The sequence below is a fragment of the Plecotus auritus genome (assembly GCF_963455305.1).
Source record: "Plecotus auritus genome assembly, chromosome: 9".
NCBI lineage: Eukaryota > Metazoa > Chordata > Mammalia > Chiroptera > Vespertilionidae > Plecotus > Plecotus auritus.
Window position 1 is genome coordinate 27,919,350 of NC_137783.1, and position 21,297 is coordinate 27,940,646.

The following is a 21,297-nucleotide window of genomic DNA, read 5'->3' on the forward strand; positions in this document are numbered from 1 at the left end:
TACTTATTAAGCACCTCCTCAGAATCTGCCACCATGTTGTTTATGGTAGGGAATTCAAAATACACATAGCGACCCACCATGGTTTCAAGTTCACTGCCTAATTGGTAAATTGAAAGTAACATGGGTGAGAGCAACACCTAGAGTTATTAAATACTGAGGCTAAGAATACTGCATACTCTGGCGTTTAGGAGAGGAAGAATCCATCACGTGCTGGAGAAATTTGAGGAGGTTCTGAGGAACCCATGCCAGGTATGGGATTGAAATCAGCCTCTACTCTTTTTAGGGGAAGAAGCTGGGAATAAGGGAATGGATGTTGGGCAGCTGCTTTATGTGGCTTTCTAAGGTCAATGCAGAACCACACACAAGTTGACACTAATACAGGGGTGGGCAAACTTTTTAACTCGAGGGCCACAATGGGTTCTTAAACTGGACTGGAGAGCCGGAACAAGAGCATGGATGGAGTGTTTGTGTGAACTAATATAAATTCAAAGTAAAGGAGCGGAGGGGAGAGCAAGAGAAAGAACCCTCCGCTCTTTCGGCTCCGTGGGCCGGATAGAACAGCCGAACGGGCCGGATCCGGCCCGCAGGCCGTAGTTTGCCCACGGCTGCACTAATAAGTGTTCTGGTGAGGGGACCCATAAGGATATCTGGGACTTTTGGGATTGCTGGGATTTGGGGGTTGCACTTGGCTTCTCTAAATAGAAAACAAAATTTCAGGGCATGGTGTTAACACTTCACTAGAGGCCTGGTGCACAAAATTCATGCGCTGGGGGAGAGGAGGAGTTGGTCCCTCAGCCCGGCTGTGCTCTCTCACAGTCCAGGACTCCTCGGGGGATGTCTGACTGCCGGCTTAGGCCCGATCCCCCTGGGCCACCGCTGCTGTGCTCACCAGCTATGAACCCGGCTTCTGGCTCAGTGGCACCCCCCCTGTGGAAGTGCACTGACCACCAGGGGGCAGCTCCTGCATTGAGCATCTGTCCCCTGGTGGTCAGTGCGCATCATAGAGACCAGTCATTCCTCCATCAGTTGGTTTGCATATTAGGATTTTATTATATAGGATTATTCATCTCTCAACTCTAAAAAGGGATAATTTGTAAGTTCTCTCTTTTTTGGTGTGTTTGTTTTTTATTTTTTATTTAAGTATACTAGTAGTTGGTATCCAATCTTACATTGGTTTTATTAATTTCAGGTGTACAATATAGTGATTCAACACTTTTATAACTTACAATGTCATCAGCCCACTAATTCTAGTAATTATGTGTCACCATGTATACTTATCACAATATTATTGACTATATTCCCCTTCCCCTTTTCACCTATCCTACCACTCCCTCCCTCTGGTAACCATTCCTTTGGTCTCTGTTCTGTGTCTTTTTGTTTGTTTTGTTTTTTAGATTCCACATATAAATGAAAGAAACCACATGGCATTTGTCTTTCTCTGCCTGGTTTTTCTCACTTAGCATAATACCATCTAGCCCCATCCATGTTGTTGCCAATGGCAACATTTCAATTTTTATTGCTGTATAATATTCCATTGTATATATACCACATCTTTATCCATTCATCTATCAATGAACTCCTAGGTTGCTCTCATATCTTGGCTATTGTGAACAATATTGGAATGTACATAGGGATGCATATGTCCTTTCAAATTAGTTTTTTCCCCCTTTGGATAAATACTCAGAAGTGGAATTGCTGGGTCATATGGTCTATCTATTTTTAGCTTCTTTAGGAATCTCCCTACTGTTTTCCATAGGGGCTGCACCAGTTTGCAATCCCACCAACAGTGCACAAGGGTTCCCTTTTCTCCCCATCCTCACCAACCCTCACTGACTTTTTAATAATAGCCATTCTGACAGGTGTGAGGTGATATCTCATTGTGGTTTTGATTTGCATTTCTCTGATGATTGATGATGTTGAGCAAGTTTTCTTTTCTTAAAGGGTCTAGCACTTCAGGAAAGCCTTTTCTTTCCTTTTCTTTATTGACATGTTATGTGGCACTGCCATCTGCTGGAATTAGTGAGACCACCTCCCAGAAGTTGGTGATGCCTCCAACGGGACAAGGTCAGCCATAGAAGAAGCATTAAAGTTTGTTGTTTCCTACTCTTCTTGTCCCCATTCCTGCTCGTTACCCATCCCACCTTTACCTTCTTCCTCTTGCAAGTACAAATATAGGGATAAAGACGCTGTGTGGTGTTTTCCAGTACTTTGGTTGCCCAGGTTACTTCTCTACGTGGAATATCAAAGTTAGTATGATGATGATTTTGATTGACTTGTCTATGAATAACCATTGGTAAAATTTTTTAGACCTCTGCCTTTCTTAGGAACCCATATTGCCATCTTGGAGTACATTCTTGGTCCCCAACTGATGTGTTAGTTGATTTGATATGAGTTGATAAAGGATTAAGTTAAAGTGTAACACAAAGGCCCTAACTGGTTTGGCTCAGTGGATAGAGCGTCGGCCTGCAGACTCAAGGGTCCCAGGTTCGATTCCGGTCAAGGGCATGTACCTTGGTTGCGGGCACATACCCAGTAAGGGAGTGTGCAGGAGGCAGCTGATCGATGTTTCTCTCTCATTGATGTTTCTAAATATCTATCCTGCTCCCTTCCTCTCTGTAAAAAATCAATAAAATATATATATAAAAAAGTGTAACACAACTCAAACACATATCAGAATTCAAATTTTGAGAAATGTTGAAACAAAATGATATAGGGAAGTGTATTCTGTGTCAATTTGGAAGCATAACACATCATTCTTATTATACTTTACACAAATTATGACAGATTTAGTGATTGAATTTACTTTATTATTTTTTTAAATATATTTTTTATTGATTTCAGAGAGGAAGGGAGAGGGAGAGAATGATAGAAACATCAATAATAAGAGAGAATCATTGATTGGCTGCCTCATGCACGCATTCTACAGGGGATCGAGCCCGCAACCCGGGTATGTGTCCTTGACTGGAATCAAACTTGGGACCCTTCAGTCTGCAGGGCAACGCTCTATCCATTGAGCCAAACCAGCTAGGGCTGAATTTACTTTAATATGTGTATTTCCTGTGAAATTGTGAGGGGATGCTATTTATTTATAACCATTTCGTTTAAAGGAGAGTATATCATGTTAAAATGAAGGACCCTTTTGTTGAACTAAGTAATTTGGTGAATTTGGTTATGCATAGGTGGGTCATGGCTGAGTATGAGGGTAAGAGTTAGAACTGAATTGCTCTATTTAAGGAAAATGGAGGATGTGATTTTTATTTCAGAGGAAGAGTAGAGATAGGAAAAGAGGTAAGGCCTAGAATCATGGAAAGAGGCAGGAACATCAAGAAATGTTTGAGGGTCTTTCCTTCTCACTCCATTCCTTTCTTCCCCTTTCCTCTCCCTCCCTCTTTCTATGAGCATTCTCTCTCTTTCAAAAGAGAAACAGGAATTATCTAATATTAAGTTTTAAGTTGTAGACTCTTCTCTCCTGAAATCTTAATAAAAGGTTTTTATACACAAATTACCTGTGATTTTCAAAAATATATATTTTTATTGATTTCAGAGAGAAAGGGAGAGGGAGAGATAGAAACATCAGTGATGAGAGTAAATTGTTAATCGGCTGCCTCCTGCATGACCCCTACTGGGGGTTGAGCCCACATCCTGGGCATGTGCCCTGACCAGGAATCGAATTGTGACCTCCTGGTTCATAGGTCAGCACTCAACCATTGAGCCATACCAGCTGAGCTATGATTTTTATTTTGGGTTTTGTTTTGTTTTTATGTTTTGTTTGTTTAGGTGCAATTGAAATGTTAATGTGGTATGGAAAAGGGAAAGCATGTAAAGAGAAGTGAAGCTACTCTTAGGCTAAATTAATACTCAATGGAATTCAGGGCTCAGAGGCACTCTCTGAAATCCCTGACTTGGAAGTTCAAGGCAAACACAGGGGATGCTGAGGAAGGTGATCCCAGCCTACTTCTGGTTGTTACACGTGTTACAGCACTCTCCACACTGGGTAAAGATTCTGATTCTGGCTGGTGTGTGTATGGCAGATGCATCCTACCTCCCAAGGACAAAGGCCTGGTGTCCTGGCTTCTAATCGTTTGCTGGTTCTTCAGCCTTCCAAAGTAGGGTTCATGAATACATTCCAAATTTCTGATTTCCAACATCCAACTCTTGAGACAAGCCTTTTCCTTAGATTGAGTCCCTTGATTTCTTTAACTACTCAAAGGAGACTATTCTAACTATCCAGGCCAATGGAGTCTCATTTCTTATAATTCACCAGTTATAAAAAGAGCATGCCACATTTTCACATTTTATACTTCTGTTATGTTCTTTAATCTCAACAATAAGCACATTCTATAAAAGAACCATCCTTAGGCCTGCTTGTGTTATAATCACATCATGGCCAGATAAACTGCCAGTTAAAGTTTAATTGGTATAACAAATATTATTACTAGGGGCCCAGTGCATGAATTCGTGCACCTTGAAAGGAACTGTGGGCCACGAGGCTGTGGTAGGCATAGGGGCGGGTCTCGGCCCATCCTCCACGCCCCCACCTGGCCCCTCCTGCCGCAGCCCCCCACCCCCCATCTGCTGGCAGCCCCGCTCCCACCCGCTGACGGTGCTGGCCCTGCTCGCACCCTCTGACAGTGCGGAGCAATTGGGACTGGCGCCAGCATTGGGTGCGAGCAGCGGCTGCTGCCCTGATCACCCCTCAGGAGCAGAGGGAGGTGGAAAAGCCCTCAGGGGTGATCAGGGCTAGCAGCCACTGCTCGCACCTGCTGATGGTGCCGAGTAATCAGGACCGGTGCCGGCTGCAGGTGCGAGCAGGGCTGGCACTGACAGTGGGTGTGAATGGCGGCTCCGGCACTGGCAGCGGGTACGAGTGGGGCTGGCGCTGGCAGCAGGTGCAAGTGCCAGGCGGGACCATGGCACACAGGAGCAAAGAATTTTCAGTAACCACCAGAGGCTCGCCCGATGACAGCGACAGGTGCCCCGCCTTGCTTTGGCACCCCTGCTCACCTGCTCCACCATCCTGCCATGGCCAACACCTGCCATGTTCTGCACACGCCCCCTGGTAGTCAGTGCACATCATAGCAACTGGTTGTTTGGTCTATTTGCATTATAGCCTTTTATTATATAGGATAGGTAGAAACTGTCAAATAGGGAAGAATGATGCTGAACTAGGAGCAAGAATAAATTAGTTGTGAAATTTGAAGTCACATCACCAATCTATGGCCCAATTTTCTTACGAATAATGTTGGCTAGAGTAGGCATTTTCTTATGGCCCTCCTGGTTCTAAAGTTCTGTGGATCTATGCAGTTCTTCTTGAACTGAGATAATTTTCAAGGACTCAATCTAGAAAGGAACAGTGACTGCTTATATTGTCCTTGAAACTCTGGCAGATAGCATCTGATCAACTGCTAAGACTAGTTCTGCACTCAGAGAGGACAGAAAATAGGTTTACGAGCTCCATTACTCTGAAGCCAGTTTTCCTGCCAGCTGATTCTCTTGTTGAAGGGTTTTTTTCTCATCTTTTGTGAGACTGATATCATAGCTTTACTGTTCAATAAAATAGTTTCCAAGATCACTTGGAGATTTGGAAAGAGGCACTTCTCTCTTCCCGAAGGGTCAAATCACCCCGAAGGGCAATTAAAACCACTCCCCTGGGCATATTTTTGGTCTAAAAAAAAAACGAAACAAACAAACAAAAAAAAGATTAGATCTCTTAAGTCCCTAAAGACAGACTAAAATGTGTAAACTTCAGGCCATACTCTTCAGTTAAATGGAAGGAATACATTTCTAAGAATAAGGACTATCTGAAGATGAAATTATCATTTAGGAAGATAATTCATGTCATCAAAACTTGAAGTTTTTATGGTTAATTGATAAAAGTGAACTCTGAGGTCTTTTTTAAACCCAAGAGTCTATGAAATAATTTCCAAATAGTTATAAATTTTAGGAAGAAATGTACAATTATTGACAAAATTTAGTTATTATAAACATACTAATTTTAGTTCAGTATTTATAGTTGTTTCTCATATACTCTTTTTATCCTTTCTTAGCATGTTATGACTTCTTATATATTTCAATATTTTAATATCTAGTGAGTTTTAAGATCATTTCATAGACCTGAATGTCTAATATTTAAATATAGAGGCTTATAGTTATATCTTTGTTTTGATACCATAACTGTATTTTATTGCATGTCAAGTGCCTACTTGGGAGCACAACCTTAATTACATTATTCCCAATAAAGGGTAAATGATTTCTGCAAAATAAAATATTCTAGTCCTGAATTTCTAAAATACTTGAGTAAAGATCATTCCCTTACCTGTTCTTCCTTCTTGAATAAACAAATAAAATGAATGAAATAAACAAAAACAACAGGGATTTGAGTAAAACAAACATTGAAAAGAATTTAATTCATGAGATACACTGCAGTATATATGTATGTTTGAATGTGCATAAAAACACATCTGGAAGGATACATATCAAATTTCTAACAGTTTACCTTTGAGGGTGTAGGATTGGAGTAGGGTAAGGGGAGTGCTCTTAAAGTCTTATACTTCTGCATTATTTGAAATTTTACAATGATAATTCACTACATTTATAATAAAACCATAAAAAATAAAAATAGCAACAAAAAGTAAAACACATACACATACACATTAGTTTTAAGATACATTGGCGGTATAGAGAATTAAATCACATGGCACACTTTTCCACTAATACTGGTAGTAAACATAATCAAAGAAATACCTTAAAGAAGCCACTTTTAGCAAAATCCCAACCTAGGGAGGGGGCAGGAGCAGGGGGAGGGGGAGGAGGAAGTCATTGGGGGAGGGAAGGAGGATATCAGTAATACTTTCAACAATAACGATATTTTTAAAAATCCCTTGAGATAAGAGCCCTTAAACAGTGACCCTTCAAGGTGGATATTAAAACTAAAAGCTGGGGTTACCTATTACTGGATGATCTATAGGAAAGCATGTCAATCTGAAAATTTCAGATAAAAGAAATAGCTTCACAGAAGTTGAAATTCTAAAACAATAACTGAAAGCCAGAAATTGGGGGTATGAGAATTCTGCCCAGTCCAGACCCAAAACTGAATCATTGAAATTTTAGTAATCTAGGGATATAGGTTAGGGACTTCTACTTTAGGAATTTGCTTATCATTATTTCCAATTTCTCAGTCTGCTTTCTATTTCAATGATTGTAACCTAAAAATACTGCAATTCTAATTGGAAAAAATAAATTTAATTTAATCTAGATTCAGTTTAGGCATATTCTTCTAGTTAAAGAACCAGAGAAACTTGAGACTAATGATATTCCATTATCCATTATTTTCTCATAACTGTTTCTAGCTACATAATGAACATACTAGGAGATAATACTTGTTTCTCATGTTCTAGTTTTTTTTTTTATTGAGTCATCAGAAATGACAAATTTTTTATTATGAACTTTTTCTTTCAACCAAGAGGATTCTTTAGGTTGATGGTTAAATATCCTCATTGAAGTCAGGACATCTGTAACTGGAAGGTTCTACCTTGTGTAAGCTACATAATTAAGAACTTAAAATTTTGCACTCCTGAAACAGTGTTCCTGACCTTGGTGTCAAAGATTTATGTAGGATTATACACACTGCATAAGTGAGTAATATGGAAATTTGACAAAACTTAATCAGAATATCATTATAAACAGCAGACATAAAGGGTATAAAGTCATAATGGCCATGTCATTTTTAAGTTAAAACAGCTGGAACGTTGCTGTTTCTTAGTGAATTATAGTATTTTAATTTTCAAAAGTAGAAAACAAGTGATTCATCATAATGTATATAAAGTACTTAACATGATGCCTGGTACACAATAATGACTCAATAAAAACTGACTCTGTAATGAATGGATTAAAACAATAAAACAAAAGTATAAGAACCCCAAATAAAGAGAAGAGCTTTAAAATCGATTTCCTAGAATATGTAGTTAAGTGGAAAGTCGAAGCTCACAGAGAGCAGTAAGGAATTCTACATTTTCTGGATCTATCTTTTGGGCCCTCTCATAATACTCAGCAGCTTGCCTTTTTTCTCCCTCCAGCTTGTAAACAAACCCTAGGGCACTTAAACTCTGCACATCTGACGCATTGTGACCAAGTCTCTTGGTAGCCAATTTCTTCAGAGCACTTGTCAGTTTGGTACGCAGGGATGACCGGTCTTTGACCTTTAAGGCTTCCAAGTAATGGTGGATGGCAGTATTTTCTGATTTACGGTGAAATTCTTGAAAGCGGCCATAGTGGTAGTGGATCTGATGTTTGTGATCATCAGTTATGTTCTCCAGACGAAGGGCTTTCTGGAAAATGTCTTCAGCATTGCTATACTGGCCTCCCTCAGCATACATGTTGGCCAGGTCTGTGTAGGCAAATGCAAACATAGAGTCTCGTTCCACAGCTGCCTTGAAATGAAATATAGCAGATGTAATCAGCCCATCAACTTTCAGTTTATCTTTGCCTTTAGGTCTGTTGCGCGTGGCTTTCTTGATTTGGATCATCTGTGCCCTATAACAAAGTCCCATTTGGTGATGCAGGAAGGAAGAAGTTGGTGTCACCTCCAAAGCCTTTTTCAAAAGTTCAAGAGCTTTGTCCCAGGAATTTTTTCTCCTGTAGAATTTGGCCGCATAACGAAGGACATAAGGTTCAGATGATATCTGGTCCAGGATTTCTTCAATATACTTTTCCCCTTCAGCTTCTGCATGTACATCTTGAAGCTTCAGTGCCAGGAAAACCTTAATGTAGGTGTTATCTGGGTTCAGGGTTACAGCCTTCCTCAGAGGGCCCAGAGAGAAACTTTTTACAGACCCTTCTCTGTCAGAATCATCCAGCCGATACACTGTAATGGCATAACCAATGTTAAATTCTGGATTGTCTGGTTCCGCTTCCAGAGCCTTCTCAAAAGCTGCTTTAGCCTTTTGGTAATACTTTCCCCCAAATTTCAGAAGTGCCCACCCTTTCTCACAGTCAATCTCAGGACACTCCAATTTGTAGTTAAAAGGACTGGACATTTTCTTGCAGACGTTCCCTACCTTGTCTGTATACTTCTGAGCTTCTTTAAGCTGGCCCATGTGATAATACACCCAAGCATAATTTCCCCAAGTGACCAGACTTCGTACTTCTTCTTGGTCTGAGTGTTCCCGCTGGATTATTTGTTCTGCTTGTTCCAAGCACTCTAGGGCATCCTTATTTTGGCCTTTTAGGTGTTTCACATAGGCCAGTAAGTTATAAAGAGTGAGTCTGGATTTTGTCGTAAGAAATTCAAGCTGTTGCCCAATTGTATCTTCCACATCAAACAGATCAATGTCCTCCTTAAGTAAATTCCAGGTAAAGTGACATTCTAACTCCAACAGAATGGTCTTCAAGGAGTCCTTAGGAAGCTCACTGTCAAAGACAAAATTCTTTTTAATTTCTGAACAAAAGAAACAATTTTTAAACCATAGTACTGTTCTTTTCTTAATAACAATTTTTATCTTTTATTGGATCTTATAGTTAAATCATAGGCTACTATAACTTTATACTAGATTCCTATGTGCACAGTTATGTCCCAGAAATATTTCATTAAATTCTATTTATTGCAAAATTCTGGAGATGATAGTGTTTTCTATGTTACAGGGTATCTATTTCCTTTTGGCAGTCACTGTTCCACAAGAACCACCTATTTTTAGAGAGGAGAATTTAAATGTTTTATTTACTAGCCTTGAAAATTAAGAATATACATATACAGTCAATACTTAATATAAAAATTTCATCTCTGTATTATTAATGAAGGAAGAGAAAAAAAAGTGGGTGAGAAATAAGAAATACATTGAAGGAGACAGAGAAACCACACAAATATATCATTTTTGCAGAGAAAGGAAGAAATGAAGGTGTGGACGGAGGGAGGAAGGAAAGCTTACAGAGAAAAAAGGCACAGAAACAGACCGAAACAGGCATACAAAAGATGGGGAAAAGCTTACGTTTCAGAGACATAAAAAGAAATGTAAAAAAAGATTACTTAGGGTTTCTCTCAAAGAGGGAAATGCTCTATGGAATGAACAGTGTACAGTGTGTCTGAGTGTATATTTCCTTTTCTGCTGCACACAGGACCCCCCTTGTATGCACAGTGTAAATATGTATTTGTATAAATGTTTATGGGAAACTATAGTAGTTCTCCATCAATGAACATTTATTGATCACATCATATGTGTGAGGCAGTATTCTAGTTGTGGTGGATATAGCAGTGAACAAGCTAGAAAAAGGCCCTTTCTTCACGGTAACTCCATTCTGGAAAAGGAACAAAAGGTGTTGACAGAAAATAAGCATGCATACAAATCAGTGGACAACATAATTCCAGACAGTAATCAGTGTTAAGAAGAAAAAAATCAGAGTAATGGCATTAAGTGCTGCTGCTGGCGGGGGGATACTTTAGTTATGATTGTTAAGGAATAGCCCTTGTAAAAAGGAGCAATTGAAGTATGATCTCAACAATGAAAAGGAGGCTGTCATAAAAGATCTGAGGGCAGAATGGTCTAAGCCAGTGCTTCTCAACCAGGGTGATTTTAACTCCCAGGGGACCTTTGGTCATCTGTGGAGACAATTTTGTTTGTCACCACAGAAGGAATGGTCGGCCCCAACAACCAAGAATGATCTAGTCCAAAATGTCAGAAACCTTGGTTTGGGCTGAGGTACCAGCAAGCACAAAGGCCTTGATGTGGGAATAAATTTGGCAGTGTTCAGGGGACAGAAGGAAGTGTGGCTGAAGCATAAACAAAAAGGATAGTAGATGAGAAGTAGTAGGCAGGGACAGCTGACTTAAATTGTACTCTAACTGCAATGGGAAACCATTGGAGAAAAATTAAGTAGGGAAAGGAAAATGTTTGATCCAAGCTTTAAAAAGTTCTGGATGCTCTGAGGAGAATGGACGATAGAGGGTCAAGAGAAAAAGTTGGGAAACTAGTGCAACAGCTATTTACTCAACAAATAGTTATCGAGAGCCTACTATATGCCTGACACTGCTCATGTTGGGGATACAGCAGTGAACAAAACAGAAAAAAATAATTCTGACTTCATGTAGCTTACATTCTAACAGGGGATGGGATGTGCCATAAAAAGACCAAAAAAAAAAAAATGAAAATATAGAGTATGTGAGATGATAATAGTGCTAAGGAGAAAAATAAAGCAGAAGACATGGGTGACTGGCAGGAAATGGGTAGCATGGCCAGAGCAAATCTCCCTAAAAGAGACACGAAGGCAGCTGTTGATGTAATCCAAGGAGATTATGCAAGCGTACACTCAGGTTGTAGTAGTGGTTTAGTGCAGTGGTCAGCAAACTCATTAGTCAACAGAACCAAGTATCAACAGTACAACAATTGAAATTTCTTTTGAGAGCCAAATTTTTTAAACTTAAACTTCTTCTAACGCCACTTCTTCAAAATAGACTCGCCCAGGCCATGGTATTTTGTGGAAGAGCCACACTCAAGGGGCCAAAGAGCCACATGTGGCTCATGAGCCGCAGTTTGCCGACCACGGGTTTAGTGAGTTCTGCATATTAGATTTTGGAGGCAGAACTGATAGGTCTTCCTGATGAACTGGGTGTGGGGAGGACCATGAGGTGATGAGGGAAACACGGATGATTGCTATGCTTTTGACTTTAGGAGCTGAATGAATAAATCAAGAGGACTTTGGAAATGTTAATTTGAAGATGTCTATTAGATACTCAAGTGAAGACGTCACTTGAATTGCAAGAAAGATGGACCACAAAGCAGAAGTGAAGCTATTTTTTATTAATGCTCAAATCTTTACCTCCAGCCCCAAACTCCTAACCATGGTTGCTATGCCCTTCATCTCCAGCCCATGTCTCCTTCTCTAGCCTCGTTTTGCACCACTTTCCTTTCACACGCTGCACTCCAGCCATACTGGCCTTCAAAAAATCTTTATGTTTATTATTTCTTATGCCAAATATGTACTATCTCAGGGCATTTGTATCTTCTTTTGATTCCCTTATTCTTCCTAAGAGAGTTTCAGGGCTTACTTATTCTCGTAATTCTGTTCTTTGGCTCAAATCTCAGCTCTCTGAAGAGAGGAATCTGACTACCTTAGAGAAAAGCTGCACCCCCACCTTGCTAGTCCATCCTAAAGTCTAGTCTATCACATTTTCCTGTTCTTCGTGGCACTTAGAGCGATATTTGCTGGGGTTGGAAAGGAGGAAAGAGTGTTTTGAGTCAAATATGAGATTTAAATGAATTGGACTGAGTCTTTAGGAATTGGAAAGGGGCCATCCTAGTAGCCAAAAGTGACAGAAAAATTAGAGAACTGGATTAATTGCACAATTAGTAGCAGTGATTAAAAAAAATAAAACCAATCCTTAATGGGTGGCACAGTTGGTTAGAGTATCATCCCCAAAAGGTTGTGGGGATGATTCCGGTCTGGGCACATAATCTAATATACTACTCCATGAAATGTTTTCCAATTTTTATAAATACTAAATGTAAATATTAAAATTGACTTAATCTATCTAGTAGACATTTAAATTAGCTTATTAATTTCCATTTTTATAATTTTTCACATTTAGTCTCTCTGTTTGTATATATCAATATACACATACCGTATATACAGGTCCCACATTTCAGTGGTTACAGGTCTAAACTAGAGTTTTCCAATAGAACTTCTTGCCATGATGAAAATATTCTTATCTGTGCTCTACAATATGGTAAACATGAGCCACACATGGCCACTGGTCATTTGAAATGCAGCTTGTACAATGAAGAAACTGGATTTTTGTTTTACTTACTTTATTTAAGTTGTCACATAGGACTGGTGGCTACGGTATGGGATAGTTAAGAAACAGTGGACCTTGGGGCTTAATGGGTAAAAAGGCCTCAAGCCTAACAGGTTAGAGCTCTCATTTAACTTTAAATTTCTGCTATTTTATTCAAGGTGAAGAGCTAAATTAAACGACAAACAAGGATATATTTGAAAAACAAACTTTATGCATATCACCAGGTTTATTGCACATTCAATTCAACAGTATAAATATATACTATTTAGAATATACTATCTAGAATCATGATTACTCAAAAAACAAATAACTAAAACTACAATTCACTGAAGGTTTACTACATGCCAGGCAGTGTGCCAAGCATTTTATATAAATTACACTAATTTTTATAAAAACCTCTTGCCCGGCTGGTGTGGCTCAATGGTTGAGCATCGACTCATAAACGAAGAGGTTGCTGGTTTGATTCCCAGTTATGGCACATGCCTGGGTTGCAGGCTTGATCCCCAATAGGGGGGGGCATGCAGGAGATAGCCAACTGATGATGTTTCTATTTCTCTATCCTTCTCACTTCCTTTCTATCTAAAAACCAATAAAAACGTATTAAAATCAATAATATTTTCACAATTTTATGATGAGTACTGGCAGAGTTTAAATTACATGTCTCAAGTTACACAGCTATAAAGTGCCTGAGCCAAGATCCCAATCTGGTTCTGTCTGATTCAAAAGCTATGCCTTTCAACCATAACATTATACCACTTACAAATTGGAGGGTTGCTTTTCATAGACTAGTTTTCTTTAAAACATAGGATATATCTAATGTATATAAAATTCACTTCGTTGAAGGAGTGCCTAAAGAGAAAACAAGAAGGGATTTCAGAGTAGCTTAAAGAGCAGGTAAGAGGTTTGTGTGACTGACCATTGGAAAAAACAGAACAGAGAAAGGTCTCAGGTTAAGAAAACAACAATTTCATATATGAGCCCTAAAGGTCAAAACATTCTACTTTGTTGGAATTGTTTTGAGATGGGCTACTTCTCACCAGGATGTGCTTCACGGAGTGCTTCAGATAGGGAGTGGCAGAGATATACATTTATTTAAAGACAATTAGTGATTCTCTCAAACAACAAGAGAGCTGGGCAAAAATGTGTTAAAGGTGATCTGAAGGAAGTACAAGAATCTTACCTGTTTTCCCGAAAATAAGACATCCTCCGAAAATAAGACCCACTTACAGGTTTCCTTCTGAGTGGAATATAAGGCATCCCCCGAAAATAAGGCCCCAGGCTCTGTCTCAGAATGAAAATTAATTTACCGTAAACTGGTCGCTAGGGCCGCCCCGACTGGCGTCTAGCAACCAGTGACGTTACGCGGAGTCCTGACGTCACTGCTGTGTGGAGGCGGAGCGGAGGTCGGAGTGAGCGGTGAGCTTGGGGCGGGAGAGAGGAGGAGACTTTCGCAGATGCATGTAGAAGAACAGGAGGATTAGAGCGGACAGGACGCGGCGAAGGTGGTGAGTGCTGGTCTGTCTCTGGTGACACTACCTGATGCTCGCGGCCGCCTTCATGATGACTGAAGGTTCTCAGTCAGTGGCAGACCCTGCTCCAGCCCAGATCCAGGCCCCAGCAAGCCCAGTGACAGTCCCCAGGCAGGCCCCAGGGGGTAAATGTCTGATAAAGGGGTAGGGGGGATGTCTGGTGAAGGTGTTCAGTGGCACAGGGGTGGGGGGAGGGGGATCACACAGGAGGATCAGAGGGGACAATCAAAATGACACAGGAGGATCAAAAGGGGTTACTAAAATGGTGATCCCCCCTCTGATTCTCCTGTGCCATTTTGATTCCCCCCTCTGATCCCCCATGTCATTTTGAGTGATCCCCCTCCCCCCACCTTGATACCCCAATTCCTTTTTTTTTTACCCCTAGAAATGAGCGCAAAAAGGAAAAGCTACTCCGTGGAGTACAAGAAAGGAATCGTGGAAGACTCTTGGGGCCAAAATCTTACTGCTTTCTGCAAAGAGAAGATGTTGAGTATCCGATTGGTCCGAAAATGGCGAGCAGAGTATGGTAACCTCATTGAACAAGTGGACAAGGGAAATGCTAAAAAGCGCAAGTGTGGATCAGGTCGGCAACCATTATTTTCCGAGCTGGAAGACCTGATCTGTGAATGGGTTGTTGACAGGAGAGCAAAGGCTTTGGTTGTGAATAGGGCTCAGATTCAAGAATTTGCCCTTGCAATGGCACCACAGTTTGACATAGCCCCCAAAGACTTCAAAGCATCACAACACTGGCTGGATAATTTCCTTCAGCGAAGTGAACTGTCTTTAAGAAGATCTACAACATTGTTTATGTTGGAAGATACTCAAGTTATTAAGCGAGCACTTGCATTCAAGTCCTTTATTGATGATGCTGACTTCTCTAAATACAATCTTCCCAACATGATTGCTATGGATGAAACTGCAGTGTTTATGGGCCAATCATCTCAAACAACAATTGAATAGCAGGGTGCCTCCTTAGCGTACATTCCCTCCACTGCTTATGAAAGTGCACGTGTTTCCTGTATTTTGGCAATTCGTCTGGATGGCACTAAAATCCCACCTTTAATCATTTCTAAGGGCAAGAAGGAAAAGATTGAACGTGTTTTGGGCATTTTTATTCTTGAAACTGAAAAAGCCTGGGCCACACAAGCAGTTATAAGGAAGTGGGTCGATTTAATGCTGCCGCTTGTTATGCGAGGGAGCCAAAGAGGTCTGCTAGTCTGGGATGCAGCCAGCACTCACCGCGCTAAAGACATGAAGACATTTCTTCATGAAAGAAAAATAGATCAGATAATGATTCCCGCAGGAATGACGGCCTATCTCCAGACTCTTGATATTGCAATAAACAAGCCATTCAAAGACAATTTACGCATGGAAATTAATGACTACATTGAAAATAGAATGGAGAGAAATAAGCATGGAAACTTTGTGAAACCTAAACTGCAAGAAGTTGTGACTTGGGTGAAGAATTCATGGGAGAAAATCACTGACAGTTGCATTGCAAATGCACTGCAAGCAGGCTACCTTGACAAGAAGTACTCATTTAAAGACAGTGCTATTGCTAAACATGGGAGATTTGGTCCACTGATTCTGAAAGAAATGGAGTCACAAGAAATTCACCAGGAAATTCAGGAATTGGATTGTTATGATGATGTTCCAGAAGATGATGACATGATTGTCATTGAATAAATGAGTAAATTCTTGATACTGTAGGATTCACAGTTTGTCTAGTTTGTGTTGACAACTACCGTACTACCGTACCGTATACAGGTAATAAATTTCCTTTATTTTCATTTAACAATAAATGTGTACCGTATTCTTCTTCATGGAAAAATAAGACATACCCTGAAAATAAGACCTAGCGTGTCTTTGGGGGCAAAAATTAATATAAGACACTGTCTTATTTTCGGGGAAAGATGGTAGTTAACAAAGATATAATTATCATTATTAACATGTTAAGCACCCAGCCTGTTTTGTCTTCGGACGTAAAGTATAGTGTCAGTCACTGGGCGCTTAATGTGTTAAGGTAAGTGGATTAAAATATTTTTCTGGCCCTAGCCAGTTTGGCTCAGTGGATAAGAGCGTCGACCTGAGGACTGGGGTCCCAGGTTCGATTCCAGCCAAGGACACATGTCCAGGTTGTGGGCTCGATCCCCAGTGTGGGGGGTGCAGGAGGCAGCCGATCGATGATTTTCATCATTGATGTTTCCATCTCTCTCTCCCTCTCCCTTCCTCTCTGAAATCAATAAAGAAATATATTTTAAAAAAAAATACTTTTCCGCACAATCTAATTAAAGACTTGCTGTTGTATAGCTGATGCCCTTCCAAAGTATTTCCTCTATCTCTGATCTCTCCTCTGAATTCCAGACTTACCTCATTTTTAGTTCAAATAAACATATCCAATGCAGAAATTTGGGTCCCTGAGTCTGTTCTCCCGTCTTCCCCACCTTGTTTGGCACCTCTTAGTTCCACAGGTCAAAACTGAGGAATAATGTTTGGTTCCTCTTCTCTCAACCTTCATCCAAATCCAATAGGAAGTCCTGTTAATTCTACCACCCAGATACATTTCAAATCCACCTACTTTTCTCCATTCCCACTGCTATTATCTAGTATAAACCACAATTACCTTTCCTTTGAACTGGGACAAAAATTTGGTCTCCCTGCTTTTATTCTTGGTCCCCATATAGTAACTAGTAAACTTTTGAAAAATATAAACGAGATTATGTCAGTCTTAAAATCTCCAAATGACTTCCAACACCCTTAGATACTCATCCAGCCATATCCTACAAGTCCCTAAAGGAGTTGGCTGTGTTTATCCATCCAACCTTCTCTCCTACTACTCTCCCTCCTCATTCACAGTGACCTTCTTTCTGTAGTGACATAGAACTTCAAGAACTTTTACACCTGTTGTTTTTACTCTATTTGGAATGCTCTGGTCCTAAATCTTTGAGTAACTATCTCCTGTAACTCAGCTCAAATATTCACTATTTAAGAGGCTGCCTGAGGCAGAGCTATCTAAAATAGCCTCCTCCGTTCTAGATCCTTTCCTTTGCCCATTACACTGCTTTATTTTCCTTATCACTCTTACCACTTTCTGAATTATGTTGGTTACTCATTTATATACTATTTGTCTATTTCCCTTAGTTAAATGTAAGCCCCATGATAATGGAGACCTTGTTCTAATTTTAATTTTTTTTAATTTCTGTGTACCTAGCATCTATTATTCCAGTTATAATAGAAGTTCAATAAATAAATATTTGGTAAGTGAATGAACTTACATACTGGCAGCTTCTGGCAAGTCCAGAGGTGTAGGCTTAGCATAAAAAAACCCTGAATTTCAGATGAAGGAATCCCTTCTAGTTCTTCCCTTCTGCTAATGGCTCCAAACTTTTCCCAGTTCAGTCTTCCCTCTCCATTTGTCTTTATATCTTCGCATGTTCTCTGTCTGGCTCTATGTTTGGATTTTGAAAATAGGTTTCGAACTGTTTCTGATAGTCCTCACTGGGAAACCTGGTATGATTCCCCCATAGTACTTGTTCCCTTCTCTGGTATAACTGCACCAAAATCATAGGTAAGTTTTGCCAGGGCCTTACCAGCCTGCCCAGATTCACCGCAATATGAGCCTATCAGTTCCCTGCCCACCCACAGAGTAACATGAACATTGGCCTCTCTTCTGAGGGTTTCTACCTCCGCAGCCCCAGACAATGCGGAGGGCTGCCTGGGCTTATGAATGTGGATGTGAGATCTGAAAGGGGCATTCAGCCAGCCACTGAAGCTGGCCCATCAGGCCCGCCATGAGAAGTTTTACTTTTTAAACTTTGTCAACTTAATATTTTAACTTTGTCTCTGGAAGGCTGGCAGAGAGAGGCTATTGTGCCTGAAGAGGCAACATTTATGTTTCAGCATTTTTTTTTCCCAGTTAGAATCAGTCTTTCACTGTCCTTGGGAGCCCATCTCACTTACCCAATGGAGTCCACCCCTCTTCCACCCCACCCTACATATACATGTCCAGGGCACACCCTTTTCCTCCTTGTTTCTTCGGGCCCTTCCAGGTACCTCCCTCCCTCCTTACAAATGTTAGAAGTTAGGGACTTACTATTATTTTACTTCTAGTAAGAGTCTTATGAGATGGATGCCATTCATTTTCGACAGGTAAGAAACAGGCTCACAGAGCTTAAACAACTTTGCTTTGGGTCACCCAACTAGTAGAACAAAGGGTTATCTGCTTCAGGCGTCCAGGGTCTTAACCTTTCCTTCCTCGGCTTTATAAACGCGACTGGTTCACTAACCACGCACAGGGCAGGGTGCTAGGCCTGGGGATACCAAAAGGGGCAAGGGTAAGGCGCCGTCCCCATCCATCCGTCAAGGATAAAGAAATCCTCCTAAAATAGCGGATTGGGTGGAACAATACAAATCTGTCCGCGGTGCAAAGGCAGCTCACAGGCAGGGAAGCCCTCGGACCCCGAAACCAAAAAGGCAACATGGCAGGAGGCGACAAATGCGCCGCCCGCGGCTGCGGCCACACTGCGTCTGCCAAGATGAGGGCATGGCAGCTGCAGCCTTGGGAAGGGGAGGGCGGCGACGGGCCTACGGAGACCCGCGCCACGTAGAGGCCCCGCCGAAGGGCCCTGGGTCCCCAGCACGGGCACCGCCGGCTCCGCCGAGAAGAGCCGCAGGGAGTGCACAAGCCTCCGGGGCGCGTCGCCTGGACACGGCCAGACCGCGGCCGCCTGGGAGGACCGGGACTCCGGAGAGGAGTCCGTTCGGGCACCCTCCCCGATAGGCCGGATTCCAGACGCCCGGGACCTGGACCAGGTTCCCGGGGAGCGTCCTCAGTCAGACGCCTGGCTGCTTGGCCCGGAGAGGGGGGAGGGGGCTTGGCCTCTTCCCGGGCCGCAGCGCTGCGCTGGTGGACACGGAATGGAATGGAAACAAAGACCTAGGCAGAGCGTGGGTGGACAAGCCGGAGAAGCCCTTACCTCATGGTGGCTGGGCTCCGCGGGGCGTCCAGGCAGGCGGCAGTGCCCTCGGGCTTTCTCCGCAGGACCGGGATGCTGCGCTGCTGAGCGACGGGCGTGCGCGTGCCTGTGCGCGTGGGCGCGAAACGGCGGGCGCGCGCTTCCCGCAAGGCGTCCGCAGAGTTTGGTCGGAGCCTGGGCGTTTGTCTTTGTTAAAGGCAGGGCCTGAGCGGGAAAAGAAAACTGGAAAGGGAATCTGATCCCTGACTAGGCGGAGTCCAGCTCTAGGAAACTCAAACTTCTGGAAGGGATGACTGGGGGCCCCCTACTCCCGCAACCCCCCCTCCCGCGGACTTAGGGACCGCGGGGGCGGGAAGGGGGGTTCCTTTGCGGAGCTGAGTTGTTTGGAGTTAAATTTGCAGCTGGGCCTCTGGACCTTGGTCTCCCTGAGTCCCCGTGCCACTAGATTAACCTTTTAAAAATATTAATACTAATAAAGTGACAGTTCAGTGTTATTTTTGTTGTAAGAGTGGCAGTGATACTCTTGACAGCTTTGTGCATCCTAAGCTGAAACTGAAGCAATATACAACATTGCAATGATGTGTGCACATCTGTGCCATTATTTCCATTGAGTAAATTTAGATAAATTTTGGGGTCAAAATGTATATGTATTCTAAATGTTGGTAGGTACTGCTGAATAGCTTTGTAGAGAAGTTTATACACCCCCCACTCACAGTTGTATAGTATTTGCCTTCTGTGCCCATGCCAACAGTGCTTCCTAAGGTCCCAATAAAGATGGGGGTGGTATTGCCAATCTAAGCAAAAAAGGCTAAATGTCCACACATTAAAATTTTAGTCCCCTTCAACTTCAAACATTCATTCATTCAATAAATTTTATCAGACAACTGCTAAGAACCACAGGTTGTTCAGGCACTATTGATAACAGCAATGAATTAAATATACAAAGGATCTATCCTTTGTGGAGTTATTTTCTAGTGCATGAGATTAAGATAAAGAACAAATAAAACATTATATATAAGATAGTTCTATGCAAAAAAGCATAGAGAGGGTTGGAGTTCAATGTATTTTTCTGTTATAGATACATGGGTGAGGGAAGATTTCACAGAAAGTGGCAATTGAGCAAATGAGTGGATATGCAGTTAGGGAACTGTGTACCGAGCAGGGGAAACAGCATAAAGGCCTGGCGGCAGGAGCATAGTTGGCTAGCCCGGATGATGTGGTTGGAGTGAAGAGAGCAGGGAAAAGTTCTAAGACATGAGATCAGAGAGGTAATGTGTATGGTGGTGGCTTGTAGGCTATTGTAATATTTATGTTAAGTGGGAAACCACATTTTAGAAGGGTACTGAATGGTTTCAGTAGAAAAATAAACCTAGAATTTCCTTCTTACTAAGGATGTAGAAAAATTTAATAAAGCTCCCATGTTTGAAAATTTTCCAGTGCCTTGATCATGCTTTTTTCCCCCTTGTTCCTACTTCTTTCCCTTCATTTCTCTCAGCTGTATCTGGGCAAAGGGACAGTCTCTGCTTATTAAGGTTTGAATGAATAATAAGCAACCAATAGTAAAAATCAAAGGAGAAAACCTTCTGGTTATCTACATATATGTTTTAGAAATTCAAATTCAGAGAGACAAAAGCCATCTGTAAAAATGTTAAAGGAAAATACATTTTCAGAATTGAGAAGAAACAAAGACCTGACTGTTAAGTGGGTATTGAACATGCTGAAATTACTAGATGGAATTTGAATATCAATATTTTTTTCACAGACTGTTGGATAGGGTAGATTCTTAGGAAAAATCAATAGTGTATTGTTTTTTAAAAATTTCTTATGATCATGTAGAAAACAGCAACTAGAGAAAAAAAGGAAAAGTGAAACCTGGCAACTGATCTAAGATCTGCTTGGGAAAATGTAACTTAATAGGTAAATACTCCTCAAGTTTCAAAATAAACACTCATTTTCAATAACTCTTCCAGAGATGGATGTAAATCAGTTTCTTGGCCCTGGTACTATT

At 41.4% G+C, this 21,297-nt stretch overlaps 1 protein-coding gene across 1 annotated transcript; it reads right to left on the reverse strand.

Moving 5' to 3' along the window:
- Nucleotides 1-6,378: 6,378 nt before the first annotated feature.
- Nucleotides 6,379-19,410, reverse strand: LOC308257906 (interferon-induced protein with tetratricopeptide repeats 5). Its single transcript, XM_080688050.1, has 2 exons — nucleotides 19,290-19,410; nucleotides 6,379-9,408 (listed from the first exon to the last, which is right to left on the reverse strand). Exons 1-2 carry the CDS (start codon nucleotides 19,292-19,294, stop codon nucleotides 7,965-7,967), a joined length of 1,449 nt encoding a protein of 482 aa, XP_080544176.1. The 5' UTR covers nucleotides 19,295-19,410; the 3' UTR covers nucleotides 6,379-7,964.
- Between the last annotated feature and the right edge of the window lie 1,887 nt (nucleotides 19,411-21,297).